Raw genomic sequence first — 14,525 nt, forward strand, 5'->3', positions numbered from 1 at the left:
TCATCACGCAGGGTAGCTGATCAAAGAGGCACTCCTGGCGCGGCAGGGCAGCCCAGCTCTCATCAGTCTCCAGCTCTGGACACCCCACCGAGGTGGGCAGCAGCAGGCAGGAAGGAACAAGAGCAGATGGGATGGGGTGAACGTGCAAAGGCTGGCCCCTGTCAGGCAGGGACAGCCTCAGCAGCATGAGGTGGACAGAAGCAGTGTTCTCCTCCCTAACCCTCTGCATGAGGCCCACGTTTGTGCGCTGTGATCCCTCTACACCTCTTTCCAGGTAAAGCAGCAACCACAAAAGTGCTTTCGAAGACGGCTGCCTGTCTTGTGGCTACAAACAGTGCTGACTTTCCTGTTAACTTCCTCTTGCAACAAGCACAATACACCTCCGGGCTTTTATACCCCTCAACTCACATCCGTCCACTACAAAATCCCTCTGCGTGGCACTGGACCTCATTTTCCCTCTTAGGGAAGTTCTGATCACGGTGAGCGTTCCTGCTCTGACAGAGTGGACAGGAGCCAGCCTGCCTCCCTGGCCCTGGGACCACACCATCGTCTGTCACAGCCACATCTGTGTGCACAGTCCTGCAAATAACCTGAAAGAAATCTTGGACTTCTGGAAAACAGAAAAGAAAATTAAACAAGACCCTAATTTTCCAACCTCAAGAACAAATTGATATAACTCTACTGATGACATTTTCAAAGTTCATCCTGTAGTTCCACCTCCCTACCACACACACACAACTTGCAGTGTCTCAAAAACAATCATATGAGAGGAAATGCAGCCACAAAAATTGTAACACAGTTCTTCAAAACCATGGCATAAAGTAGCCTGCTTCATTTTGCCCTTCACATGTCTCTTCTTAAAACACTGCCATTCTCCTCTCTCTGGAACAATGCAGAAAAATCGTGGGTATATGACATTCACCGAGAGTGACAGGACAAATGGACCCTGATAGAAAAATGCTCAGCTAAACTGTACTCTCCTGAAGCCTCACTAAAAGTGAGGGAAGCAGAAAGAAAAAAAAAAAAAAGAAGAAGAAAAAAAAAAAAACGCACACACCAAGCCTCATATTTGTTCCAGGCAGTGAATGCTCACATTCAAGGTGTATCGGTTCCCTTCTCCATTTAAAATTAGTTGGCAGAGAAATAACGTAGGCGGGCCACAATTGTTCCTAACCCCGTGTTCCTCAGTGAGCAGTTAACTAACTCTTACATTGAAAATAAACATAAATGCCTGCCAGTTCCTAATACATGACACAAACACGCTGGAAGTAGAATGCAGTGTCCGACTGCATTTGGAGAGAGGGGAATTGCATTTTTATACGGCATATGAAGAAATGTCTACATAATCCTGAGGCCATATGCTGAGCCATCTTAGACAATTCTAGATCACAAATGCTACTGCATTGGGCAGGAAAAAGATATTTTCTCAAGCACTGAGAAACCTTAGGTAGAGTTTTAAAAACATCTGACCTTCCAAGGGGTAAATGAACCCCAACAAGGATCAGTTCAGATAGCAGCACTGCCCTTTGTCCGTCAGTTAGTAAAATGTAGATGATCTAAACAAATAACTTCCTGTTTTAGGAAATGATTCCTGAGGAGGCAAAACAATACTGTCCTACACAGCCGTTTCTTATGGAAAGAATCCCTGGCTAAATAGGGCATTCTTATTCCATCCCCCCAATAGAGAAGTTACATGTGATCCGGGTACACTCTCAGGGCATCTGCTGTGTCCTGGGCATATCGCCATTTCTTCTTCCACCTGCTGCTCTCCGTGACACGCAGGTGTCACGCACAAAACAGTCAGCTGGTTAGCAAAAGGCATCCTAATCAGAAGCCAGACAAGCAACATGTGCTGTGGTAAGCTAGAAAGCATAACCTCTGTGCTTCGACATCCCTTTCCCCTTTAACACATCTTTCCTCCACAGCTGTGTATGACTTTCATTTCATCTAAGAAGAAGAAAATGAAAATTGAAAATGCACTTATTTCCCCAAAACTTTTCCTTTCCACGTCCACTTTAACCCTTCCCACAGAGAAAAGGTGTGAAGCGAGGCTCCCCTTGGTGAGATCTCCTCTTCCAGGCGGAGGACATGGCCCTGTAAGCAGGGGCAGCTTGGGGAGGAGGAAGAGCTGGACTCGGGAAATGAGCAAACACAACCACGTAGCGTGTCATCCAGGATCTTGTGAGATGGGCTGCAGCTGACCCCCAGGACAGAGCACAGAGCTTTGTGCCGTGGGACTGTTCCCGCTGCAGGGCAGGAGGAAATCTGAACGCACGGGTCTGACGTGCCTGCTGCCACACTGACAGCTTCAATTATGGGGCAGCAACCAAGCAGGGAGGACACTCAAATCTGGAAGGAATTCAAGCAGGTACCTCCCAAAACACTATCTCGTATCGTGTGCTCCCAGGGGCTATAGTATAAAGCTGAAATATTTTTGCTGATGACTGAGGCTGTGGAAAGATACCCAGCAATTACACCAACAGCCCTGCCAGGACTTCTGTTACACAAGCATGAAGTTTTAGTCAGCTCTGACTAAACAACCAGAATTTTGGCTGGCAAAGGAAATTTAGTCCTACAAAGCTTAAAAAGGAACCAGGGAAGTGAAAGTTAGTATCTATGTGACAGCTTGCACATCTCAGAGAGGCAAGCGCAGCAGACTTCAGGAAAGGAAACCAATTTCTACCAAGAAGTACCAGAGGATGTGTTGAGTCTCATAATTCATGCTCAGCAATGTGCTGCCAGCAGGCAGCTTTGATAAGGCCCGGGATTTTCCCGTGTTCACTTTTACACTCGCTAAGGTTGGCACGTTTCAGCAGAGACAAATTCTCTGAAGGCCCCTGTGAAAACTCAGCAGTCACAGCCCACGTCCACGGCGTGCAGCCTTGCACAATCCTTCCTAGGAGCAACAGGTCCGGGAACAGGGAGGGAAGCATGTCAAACGTGCATCGGCACAGTGACATCCACAGAACAAGGAGAAACACGCGGCAAAGCAGCGTGTGGAACTTCCCTTACTGGGAAGTGGAAAAAACGTCATGAGAGAATACCAGAGATCGTAATCTGAGTTCCCATAGCCAGAAATATTCCACGCCCATGACTGATGCTCGCCCACCGCCTCCCATGAAGCTGCCTTCCTCCTTCAGCCTCCTCCTCGCGTTTGCAGCCACTGGGAGCTCTGCAGCTGCCTCTTGCCTTTCTCCACCGAAATCTTACCCCTGGACGGCTCTGCTGTCCCGAAGCCTTGGGGACAAGGGCGTGCGGGCAGCGATGGCTCTCACGCCAGGAGCCATGTGGGCAGGGCAGCGCCCTTCAGACCCCCAAAATGAGCTTCGGCAGCCAGAAGCGGGTGACAGAGCGGGCACAGCAGAGCAGGAGGGACTCCTTGTGTGAGGCATACAAAGAAGAAAACACCGATTAAGGGTGGAAACCCTCCCAAAAAACAAGCCTACACGAGCAGCCTTGAGACACAAAGGTGTTGCCAGCGCACGCATCTACTGCTCCAGGGCCACATGCTGACATAGGGACGGGCGGGCAGCGGGCTGGGGGAAAGAGACGGCAACGCTCGCTGCTGGGCAGCTCCTCCCGTGCCTCAGAGCCCCTCGAGCAGACCCCACGAGGCGCAGCAGACCCCATGAAGGGCGGGCAAGGAGCAGCCCACCTCAGAGCCCTCACCCCCGGGTCCTCCCGCCCGCTGCGGGGCGCTGCCGGCCGCCGCCCCGCGGCCCCATCCGCCGTGAGATGGCGGCGCAGTTCCGCAGCTACGTGTGGGACCCGGCGCTGATCGTGGCGCAGATGGTGCTGCTGCAGGCCGCCTACTACAGCTCGCTCGGCCTCTGGCTCGCCCTCCTCGGCGCCCTGGGCAGCACCCGGCCCTCCCTGCACCAGGTCTTCAGCGACGAGGTGAGGAAGGGGCTGCCCCGTCCCGTCCCCCCCCCACCTCCTCGGGGGACACCGAGCTCCGCGCGGGGGTCCCGGTCCCGGGGGTGCTTCGTGGGAGCCCCCCGAGGGGATCCGGAGCCGCCGGGGCTGTGGGAGGCATCGGTCCCTGTGGGGTACCCCCGGCAGGGCTGCTGCAGCCCCGGCCCCTCGTATGGGGTGTAGCGGGCGCAGGGCAGTGCCCGTGGGGTGAGGCTGGCTGCGATGGGCGCTGTGGTCTCTTACTAACGATGCTGTGCAGATTTTAGGCTTCTCAACCCCACCCGGGAGGCTCTCCATGATGGCTTTCATCCTCAACGCGCTCACCTGGTAAGTCAGCGAGTCGCTGGGACAGGCGTAGCGCGCCTGTTACGCCAGCGGTCCCGGTGTCTTGTGCTTACTCCTTCATAACATTGAGCTCTGTGAGAATTCAGCGTGACCACCGCCGCTCTCACACCTCCTGGAAGCCCAGTGCACATCCCTTGAGGTCAGGTTATTCCCCGTGCCTCTGGTCTGGAGAGGAGGCCAGCTGGGAGCTGCTGGCTCTGAAGGTGACTTATCCTGATCCCCGATAAGTCATCTCACTTTACTGCCTCAGTTTCCCAGTCCAAAAATGAGTCTTGGTCCCATGAGAGATTTTACTGAAAGTTAGAATTAATGAGTCTCAGCAAACACTGATCTGTAAGCTGTACTGTACTTTGTGCCTGCCACTAGGCAGAGATTACTGGGGGAGATAGCACAGAGAGCCAGGCAGGAATTCTTAAACTAAAAGCTCATTTGCCTGCTGTCATATAATTAAAATGCTGTAAGCCATTTAAATCTTGCTACAGCATCCATGAGCAATGTGAAGAACAACCTATCCTTAAAACAGTTAAGAAGTCCTAAAACGTCTTGATAACTAGCACCAACAATTCCTACTAGATCTTGCCATATCCCCTTTTCCACGGGCACAGTGCAGCATGATGTTTATTCATCTGTCTTTACTTTGCAGTGCTCTGGGGTTGCTGTACTTCATCCGAAGAGGAAAGCAGTGCCTGGATTTCACAGTCACAGTTCACTTCTTCCATCTTCTGGGCTGCTGGATTTATAACTCGCACTTTCCCTCAACTCTGACATGGTGGCTGGTGCACATCGTGTGCACAGCGCTCATGGCTGCAATTGGGGAGTACCTCTGCATGAGGATAGAACTCAGAGAAATCCCACTGAATTCTGCTCCCAAATCCAACGTATAAACTTGCTCTGGCAACAACGTGCCGCATTGCATCATTGTTTCCAGCACAAGTACATCTAATGCCTGAAAGTCATCACTGAAGAAGCACAGCAGGTCTGTTTAGACTTTTTTTTTTTTTTTTTTTAAGATCTTGGTGACTGCGCGAGTGTGAGCATCTCCTCTGTCGTCATCAGACAACAGGGAGGAGCAGATGTTTATTTTATTAACACAAAGCATTAATGACTGTATGGCAAGTGTGCTCTTAAGCTCTTCGTTCATGAGACTGTTAAAAAGTAAGTAGCAAATCTTCGTGCGTGAGGAGCACCTGGAATTAAGCAAATGTGAGAGGTCCCTGTATGGGTATTACAGTGGTCAGCTCATCTTGCAGGAGCTGGCACAGTGAGAGCGGGGCCAGGAGCTGCTGCTACCAGGTTGTAATTCGCATGTGCTTTCCTTGGAAAGAAGTGAATGGATGGGGGAAAGAGAACATAATTGTACTTAATGTGAATCACCAGCTGAGACCCTAAATAACCTATAATCTTAGATGGGTTTGTTTGCTGTTTCCATGTTTAATACATAGAGATGTCAGACAGCAGTTTGCTGAAGAAATCTTTTGTAATAATAAAGGTATTATGTTGCTGCGAGCGTGTTACTGGGAAGCTAAGCACTTCAAGAAATACCATGAACGTCTGTATTGTGGCAACAGAAGTATCTGGGCAAATCAGGCAGCATAATAATGCTTGCTTCAGAAAGCGTGTCAGGAGCCCGGGGCCTCCACATGCTTAGTCCTGAGCTGGGGCTGTTTTGGGGGAAATCTGCAGAAGTTTCTATAGCCACACTACCCTTCCTGGTTGCCTGGGTCTTCCTGTCAGGCCTCAAAAATCTAGCAGCTTAGGCAGTCTGGTTGAGGTACCATGTATTCAGGTAAGAAACCTCTACTTGGTTCTCAAAGTGTTAGGATGCACGGTCAGTTAGAGATGCTTCCAAAAATCTCACCTGCTGGGCTACCACAAACAAAAACCTCACAGCCAAAGGGCAGACCCGCATCTTGTGTGCTGCCTGCTAAGGGCTGTTTTGTTTGTGAGATCCCAAAGAGGACAAAGCAAGTCCTAAAGAAAGATTGTTCTCCTGTGCAGCTTCTTGCTGCAGTAACTTTCCTTTGTATGTTGATGTTTGTAAATGCCAATTTGTGTAAATTATTTGCTAATTTAGTTTGTTGAGAGTTGAAGGGATGATTTGAGGTTGATAAACTCTCTTCGAAGTTGCTCTTTTGACTTTTATTACTGGTGAGAAACTGTTTCTATTTGTGCTCTATCCAGATACTATGGATTCAGGCAGGGTAAAATTCTGACATTTTAATTATTTTGGGGGATTGCAGCAGAGAAGGAAGGATTGATGGCTGCATGTGTTTAGACAGAACTTTTTGTAGTCTGAGATTTCACCAGTACCTATTGCTAACTAAACCCCATTTAAGCTCAGTCTTAGTCCCCCTGTTACTAACCAAACCCCCTTGAAGCCCAGTTTTAGTCCCATCATGAGTATAGCAGCAGTTTTTCAGAGGAAAAAGTTTACAAGTTTTTCTGTGCAGGAGCCAAAACTTTCTGGAGGGCTCCCCTGAGGTTGTTTCCTACTACTTCCCCTCTAACTCTGCTGTGAGCCCAGCAAGACACTTTATCCCTTCTTAAAACCTGCTGGGCTCTCCCGTATGAGGATCCTTGCCTTCCTTACAGTCCCATTCAGCCCAGACATGAACAAACTGGTGCTTGGTCTTCCAGTAGGTGCCAGTATCTCCTTCAGAAACGAGATCCATGCGAATGGTCACGGCACACAGCACAGAGCATGTTCTGCCTTGGGGCTGCCAAACACTGGCTCGCTACCGTCAGTTGTACTTTCAGACTCTTTCAGGGTCATTTTGTCCTCTCCTGCTTTTTGTTGTTAGTATTGAGAAGGAATGTCCCAGACCTGTGCAGGGAAGGTTTGCAGGTTTAATTCAAGGCTGAATACCACACCAAATCCCAGTGCTTCTTAGGAATGATCTCCAGGCAACTGTGGAGCAGAGGACTGGGTGAGTGAATATAAGTGAGCATACATAAAGGAGAGAAGTCACACTAGTCCCATTCCTTAAAGGAGAACAGACAGCAGATCCCAGGGTTGCTGTGAGACTGTGTTAAAGAGGTGCTAGCTTTGTTTCCCTGGAGGAACAGGGATGAAGACTCTGGACCAAGGAACACTTACCTCCTTACTTTCTGTGTGCATAAGATATGCTTCGACTGCTTTTCACAGACATCCTTGCAGGGGGATTCGAAGTTTCAGTGCAGCTTTGTGTCTGGGGACACTTGGGCAGAGCAAGGACACAAGATGACTTGACAAACCTGGATCCAACACCAAGGCCGTGGGACATCCAAGCACGCTGCACGAGCATGAAGCATGCTGCAGGGTTAGAGGTGCTTGCTTTAAGCAGGCTCCCTTTGAGGGATCAATCTGTACAGGGCTTTTTATTTTTATAAAGGAAATATACCATAGCTGTCCTAATCATAGGGGAAGTTCTGCAAAAAATTACATACTAATTAAGGAGAAAACCTCTGAAATTAGTCACTCCCATATTGTGAAACCTAATTATCACTCGTGTGCATTGTCAGGTCTCCACAGCACCTTTGGCTTTAAAAAATTCTGCTGCTCCATACCTGAATGGTGGCAGATGGTCTTTGTTTCTTAATGATTTTTTTGTGTGTGTGTGTGTGTGTGTGTGCAATGGAGTTGATTTTGCTTTCAGGGAAGATTTTCCCCAACACCTGCTCTTCTTAGAGACAGTGGTAGTATCAGCTAGCTATCTGCACCCAAGGTTTGCAAAAAGCTCTCTGGGTTCTTGGAGATCTCTGCTGCAACTTCTACATTTTTCCCCCTCCAAAGCCATTTAAAAGTACAAAATTTTAAGAGGAGATGCCAAAATCAAAGAGAAGTTAAGGAAGGGTAATTCTGACAGGCTTATTTGTTTCCCTAAAGGCATTAAACACCTACCCTAAAGATGAATCAGGTGCAGTTTCTGGATTCAAAAGACTCCAGCCTTGGCTGCATTCAATACTCACCACCTCAGCTTTCCCCCGATGCAAACAACAGGCTGGAAAAAAGGTGATGAGGGAAAGGGAGAGCAGATCAAGCAACACACACTGTTGGAGCAGAATAGAAAGGAAACCGAAACAGCCAAGTGGTTCAGCCCAGGCTCTGCAGTGCTCTGGTTTAGCCTTTCTCCCCTATGTATCATCAGGCTCTGTGCCAGCGATGCTGAGTCCGTAAGTGGTGGCTGCAGACAGCCTGTTTAACCTTGCGCTGAAGTGCTGCCTGAACACCAGCTGCTCCTCACCAACTTACTGCTTGGAATGTGCCTCCATCCATTCCTTCCCTCCTGGAGGGGAAGGAGAGGTGATAGAGCAGGTAAGAGAGCCCAGGAGTGCCCGGAGAGGAATGTGAGCCGTCGTTAAGGAGCCCTGAACCACTGTTCCCTTACAGAAAACACCACAACACCACAAGTGCCTTGGTAAGTGGCCAGTCCATGCAAACAGCCAAAGTGATGTGCTTAGGGGAGTCAGACCAAAACATCCTCTTAGTCAAACACGGACAATTCAGGTCTGATGAAAGACGCAGCTGGGTCCCTTAATTAGGGCATGTAGTTCACAGCCACATCCAGCTGTTGAGCCCTAATTTAGGGCATGATGAAACCAGCCCTTTCCCCATTCAGGAGCAGCAGCACCACATGGGGAGCACAATGGAGCAGGAGGAAGACCCAGCAAGGCTCACGGTGCTCTTCTTAGCAAGGGGCTGGCCCCAGACCTCCACAGGGACAGGTAACAGCCCCGTGCTGTGCCTCCAGCTCCCATGACCCTGTGCAGTAGGGCAGGGCACAGAGCTTCATCAGCATCCTTAAAGCACAGCTGCCTCACACTGCCCCGTATCTGAGCTTTCACAGCACACCCAGGAGTCACACGCAAGCACCCCTCTGTCGAAAACACTTTTTATGCTTGTAGCACAGTTGCAAAGGAAGCTGGAAGGGACTGCTTTCAAACAATACGCAGGACAAATAGCTTCAGCCTGTATAACAAGATTTAATTCTCTGGAATTACACAGAGTTACCCACAGAGCTGCTTACAGGTACCACTGGGAAAAGCTGTAAAGCAAGAGTTGCCATAAATAAATATATATATATATATATTTAAAGGAGGTAGCTTCTCCTCACAAGTACTTTTGCCTTTCCATTTCCTTAGAAAAGGGATTTACACATAACACAGGAGTTACTCAGGAGTCCAGATGTGTGCTAGTGAAGAAGTCATGCACCTGTGGTTATTCTTTAGTGGGTTTTCAAAGTGTCCTCAAAGAGGGATGGCCAGTACCTCTATGCTGTTGGCAGGACATACACCATCCCCAGCACCTCACAAATACCGGTGTGAAAATTCCCCATCTAATTTTCAGTGCCTAAGTCAAAAATCTGAGGAGTTGATCTGGTGGAAACAGGCAGCTACACGAACAGGTTTCTATCCAATAACCATAGAAGAGTGCAAAAAGAATTCAGCGTTCACAACCGATTTGCCATTTTTCCCCAAATCCTCCATCCCACGTGTACAGTCCACAAATTCTGCAGGCAGCCAGAGCCACACCTGTGCCTTGAGGCAAAAGGGGGACAAGCATTATCCCAAATTACAGAGGAACAAAAACCCACAAGACGCTGCCGAGCTCTTCCATGTCTCGGATACAGGATACAGGACAGTGCTGAGTGTTCACTGAGCACCACACACCGCAGTCCTCAAGGGTTTGGAGCAGAAAATGATCAGAAAGGTGCCACGACACGCTGCCCCCACCTCTGCTGCGGTACTTACAGAGCTACGAGTCCTGAGTTCAGCCAAGTGACGATGAGGGGGATGCTGAGGACAGAAAGTTTGGGAACCTGGGTCCAGGCAGAGCTCTGGGCCGTGCTGGGGCTGCAGAGGTCAAACAAGCTGCCTCGAAACTTGACCTTCTGGGACTCCCTCCTCAGCATCTCCCAGACAGCCGCTGCTTCCTTCTGGCACTCCCAGAGCACCGTCAGGGCACAGATGTGAAATTCATCCCAGTACCTGCAGCCCGGAGACATCACCGTCAGTCCCTCTGTGTGGTGAGGCCAAGGAGCCAGGCAGAGCCTCGCTGCCCTGTGCCGGCCCTGCAAGCTGTAGCCTCAGGTCTTTGACCAAGTTGTGGAGCTGTTCTCACCCCACAGCTGGACAGGAGCCACGCGAGGATCCTGGCCCTACAGCCCTTCACTGCTCTTTCTCCTTCCCCACACCATCACCCATCCCCTCCGCAGCCCCTCAGAGCATCCTGGCTAAAATTCCAAACATCACTGATGTTATTTTTTTCTCTTGCAAGTCAGTAAAACCCGTTATTTTTCATCAGCGTGTTTCCTTTCAGCACTGAGCACCCTGAACATCTGAAACTGTGGTCAAAGGCCCAGCACACTTCATTTATGGCTTTCTTCAGGCTGACGCGGGGCAAAACACAGGCACGGAGAGGAGAACAACGGCTCCTGCAGCCTCTCGCTGATTTATAAATAACATATCAGCAGAGGCTGGGGAATTGTGTTCTCATTAGGCACCTCTATTTATCTCAGTATTGTCCTGCACAAACAGAAGACATTCAATGGCAAGAGACTTCTGAGGAGCTCCAGAAACAGAAACACAAAATAGGCACGGGTCTAGAAAAGGTGCAGCATGTGCCAGCAGCCTGCAGCACCGACCCCGCTGCTTCTGTCCAGACCTCTCGGGGCTTTCTCCTGTCCCAGATCTCCTTCTTATCTTCTCCTTCTGAATCAGGTTTGTTAGTGAAGGCGATCGCAGCCCCCAGGGACCCACAGCACCTGCAATCAAGACCCCAGTGCTGCCGACCCGGCACAGGTCACCCAGCGTGGTTTGAAGTCGCAGCTTCCCTCCTAAACAAGGATTTTGCCAAGGGACAGACAAGGCTCTGAGCCTGCTTGCTGCTAACCTTCCCCCGGGACTTCTTCCAATGAGGAGAGCAATTGCTCTGCCCCCACGGGGCCACCAGCTCGCTGCGGGGTCCCTCGGGATGGACGGGAGCCGAACGCACCCTGCACGGGAAGGGGCAGCTTGTTTCGGTCTCAGCACCCCGTGCTGGAGATGACAGCTTTGTCCAGGCAGGCAGGAGCACTTCCTTTATTTAGTTTTCTTACCAGGCTTACGTCAAAATGCCAGCTGTGATCGAGTTCATTAAACAGAGTCACTGTGGCAGAATAAATATCCTGAGATAATGAGAGCCCGGTGCCAACCCAGGCAACCCCTCGCGTTCACCCCCGAGCTGCTGCCGCTGCCCCAGGCAGCTCTGCCAGGAGAGGGTTTAGCCTGGCTGAAATATTTGGGCAAAACGTGGCTGGGGGAAGCAGCTCCAGCCTGCTTCTGCTTTCAGCAGGGATCACAGTCCCTGGTCCTTCACCCTTCACAGCCTCCATCTGTTCAGGCTGCAGTTGGGCACAGAAGCACCGTGCACGCAGAGGAAGGTCCCATCCCGAGCCCCGATTCCCAGATCCTGTTCTTCCCTATTTAGTGCCCCAGAGCCTCTTGAAAACCTCCTCTTACACTTCATTTCAGCAGGAGCTGGGAGTTTCAGCAGAGCGATCACGCCTCCGGCAGCCCCCCAAGCACATGCTGAGCCACACACACGGCTGTTTTCTGATACCAAGGAGCCACTCACACCACAGCCTAGGAAAAGCAGTTCCCATTTCAGCCCCCCCTCCCACTGCATCCCAGGGAGGCATTTCATCCTAAACTAGGTGGTCTGGTGGAGAGGGAGGCAAGGAGGAGCAGGACACAGCCAGCTCCCCATCAGCAGGGTTTCTGTCTGGGGGACGCATTCCCAGAGCGAATAATTAGAAATGAAAGCACTGAGGGTAGCTAATTCTCGGTTCTTTTACCTCTTTCATTACTATTCTGGGTCTCCTACAGTTAACGTCCTCCCAGCACTGTAGTCATGCAAAATACCAGGGGCAGGTGGCAATTCCAGCCCAAAAGATGATGGGTTGGGAAGGGAGGGAGGCAGCGTGCCTGCCCGGGGCTGCAGCACCTAGCTGGAGGCAGCCTGCCTCCCGCAGCCAGGTCCTGGCACCTCCATCCCAACACTTGGGGGTCCTGGTCGAGCCCTGCCAGCCCCACACCTGCAGGGGGTCACGGTGCAAGTCCTGGGGGCTGGAGCTATTTGTAAGGGCTGGGGATGCAGACTCTGCCCGGAGGTGGGTGGATGCAGGGAGCTCTCCCCGTGTTTGGGGTCGGAGGGAGGCAGGGTGCGTGCACGGAGGGATCCAGGCCCACAGCAGCACGGAGGGGTGCTGGATGTGTGCCCCCAGTCACCCAGCCCCTGCCCTCCCAGCGCTGCTGGGGAGCCCATTAGGGTCCAGGGCCCCATCCCAACCCCCCCAGAGACCATCCCCACGGGGTGGGACACACAGGGGGTCCCGGCACGGGGCTGTACTCACCCACAGACCCGGTGCAGCCCCTGGGGCTCGATGCTCTCCTCCTCCTTGTACGTGGCCATGTTCTCCCCCAGTTTCAGGACGCAGTCTGAGAAGCCTCGGTAGACATCCGTGCACGCCGTGCCCAGCGCCCAGTGCCCTGCCAGCCCCCGAGGGGACAGAGCGAGCTCAGAGACCTTTGGGGACGGTGCCCACCTCCCTCCTGGGGCAACCCACACAGCCCTGGGCCACCAGGGCAGGGCAAGCTCCCCTTTCTGAGCAGGGTGCATGCAAACCATGCACCCATCGCTTGTTTCCCAGCCCTGCCTGTTTTGGGGGGGGGGGCTCAGAGAGATGATGTGAGGGGCAGCCTGGGTGCCTCCCTCCCTCCCTGCCCTGCTCAAATTGAGGATGGGAACAGGGGGGCACAGCCAGCAAGGAGCCCCCAGAGAAAAGCCACAGGGCAACGACACGGAGAAGAGGCAGGGGACCCCCACCAGCATCCCCCCGCACACCCCACACGCCAGCACGGGACCCTGCCCCTGCCCAGAGCCCCCAAACCCAGCCCGGGCAGCACCTCCCCGGCTCCAGCACCCGCACCCCAGCCGGGGCAGCCCCCACCACCCGCCGGGGGTCGCAGCCTTACCCAGGGCGCCGAGCAGGACGAGCAGCACGGCCGTGCCCCGCCGCCGCCCCATCCCGCAACCCCAATCCTAATCCTAATCTTAATCCCGTGCCGGTGCCCCCCATGGCCGCCAGCGCTCCCCGCCCCGGCTCCGGCCGCAGCTAATTAGCGGCTTTGACCACGGTTAATTAATGAGGGGGCCGGACCGCCGCTAATGAGCACCTGGGGGGGGGCAGCCCGGCTCCTCGGAGCACCCCTGGGGCAGCGCCCCCCGGATCTGCGCGGCTGCCGGGGCAGAGCCTGGGGGGGGGGAGGCATCCCCCAGCCCCCAGCCCGGCCCTTTCGGACCTCCCCCCCCCTGGTTTTGCACAGCCCCCGGCTGGGGTCGCCCTGCCCCTTTCCTGGATCCCGAAACCCGTCCCCTCCTTCTCTCCATCCCTCCCTCCTCCCCTCTCTCCATCCCTCCCCAGCCGCACTCCGCGCCCCCGCCCCGTGCGCTCCGGGTGCCCCCTGCTGGGCTCGCCCCCCTCGCTGCCGAGGCAGCCCCCAAAATCCCCCCCAGCCCCGTGCCCCCCGGGGGCTGCAGCTCCCAGTTCTCGGCCCCAGGGCATGAGGAGGACGCCGCCGCCCTGCAGCAGCCGCAATCCGGGCAGCCCCCTGTAATTTCGCAGTGCAAACCAAGGCCAAACGTTAAACAGAGACCTGAGTGCGTGTGGGTTCAAAGCCCGAAATTTCGGCACCTGCAGCTATAAAGTTTTCTCTGCTGATCCTGGCACCGGCAGTTCCCGTCGTGGCAATGTCCTGGAGGGGATCGTGCTGCTGTTTGCATCCTTACAGCCCGGCCCTGGCCCCTGGCCAGTGAGTGGCTTTTCTTTACCCCAGCTGTACTGGGAGCAGTTTCCTGGCTGCTTTGGATCCCCCATCGCTCTGGGGGCCGGGCACGTCCCAGCTCACAGCCCGGTGGCAGCTCTGCCCCTCCATTAATCCTGCCGGAGGATCAGCCCACCACCTCCTCGCACAGGAGATGGGCGACGATTTTCTCTCCTTCTCCAGGCTGGAGAGATGGGGATAGCTGGGGTTTGAGCTGCGAGGCTGGTGGGAAAATGCTGCCGTGCTCCCCAGAAGGAAACCCAGGGGAGCAGAGCCCTGCAGCTGCTACCTCTGACTGTGTGAGGCTCCTGACCCCAGCCAGGCATCCTGGGGACTGCTGGTCCCCGAGCCCAGCAGGGGCATTGCTTTTCCACGTGCCTGGTGATGGGGTGCACGGAGGGAAGATTTCCAGCCCCTCTGTA

The 14,525-nt window shown here is 53.1% G+C and overlaps 2 protein-coding genes across 2 annotated transcripts; one reads left to right on the top strand and one right to left on the bottom strand.

Annotated features, from left to right (window-relative positions):
- The first annotated feature begins 3,549 nt into the window (after window positions 1-3,549).
- Window positions 3,550-6,519, top strand: SYS1 (SYS1 golgi trafficking protein). Its single transcript, XM_082772939.1, has 3 exons — window positions 3,550-3,897; window positions 4,175-4,242; window positions 4,904-6,519. Exons 1-3 carry the CDS (start codon window positions 3,736-3,738, stop codon window positions 5,142-5,144), a joined length of 471 nt encoding a protein of 156 aa, XP_082629065.1. The 5' UTR covers window positions 3,550-3,735; the 3' UTR covers window positions 5,145-6,519.
- Window positions 6,520-9,986: 3,467 nt separating this feature from the next.
- Window positions 9,987-13,306, bottom strand: LOC309884438 (neuritin-like; the record flags this gene model as incomplete). The annotated part of the gene is made up of 3 exons (XM_082773393.1): window positions 9,987-10,227; window positions 12,633-12,768; window positions 13,255-13,306. 3 exons carry the CDS (start codon window positions 13,304-13,306, stop codon window positions 9,987-9,989), a joined length of 429 nt encoding a protein of 142 aa, XP_082629519.1.
- Between the last annotated feature and the right edge of the window lie 1,219 nt (window positions 13,307-14,525).

The sequence above is a fragment of the Aythya marila genome (assembly GCF_965140915.1).
Source record: "Aythya marila genome assembly, chromosome: 16".
Classification (NCBI taxonomy): domain Eukaryota; kingdom Metazoa; phylum Chordata; class Aves; order Anseriformes; family Anatidae; genus Aythya; species Aythya marila.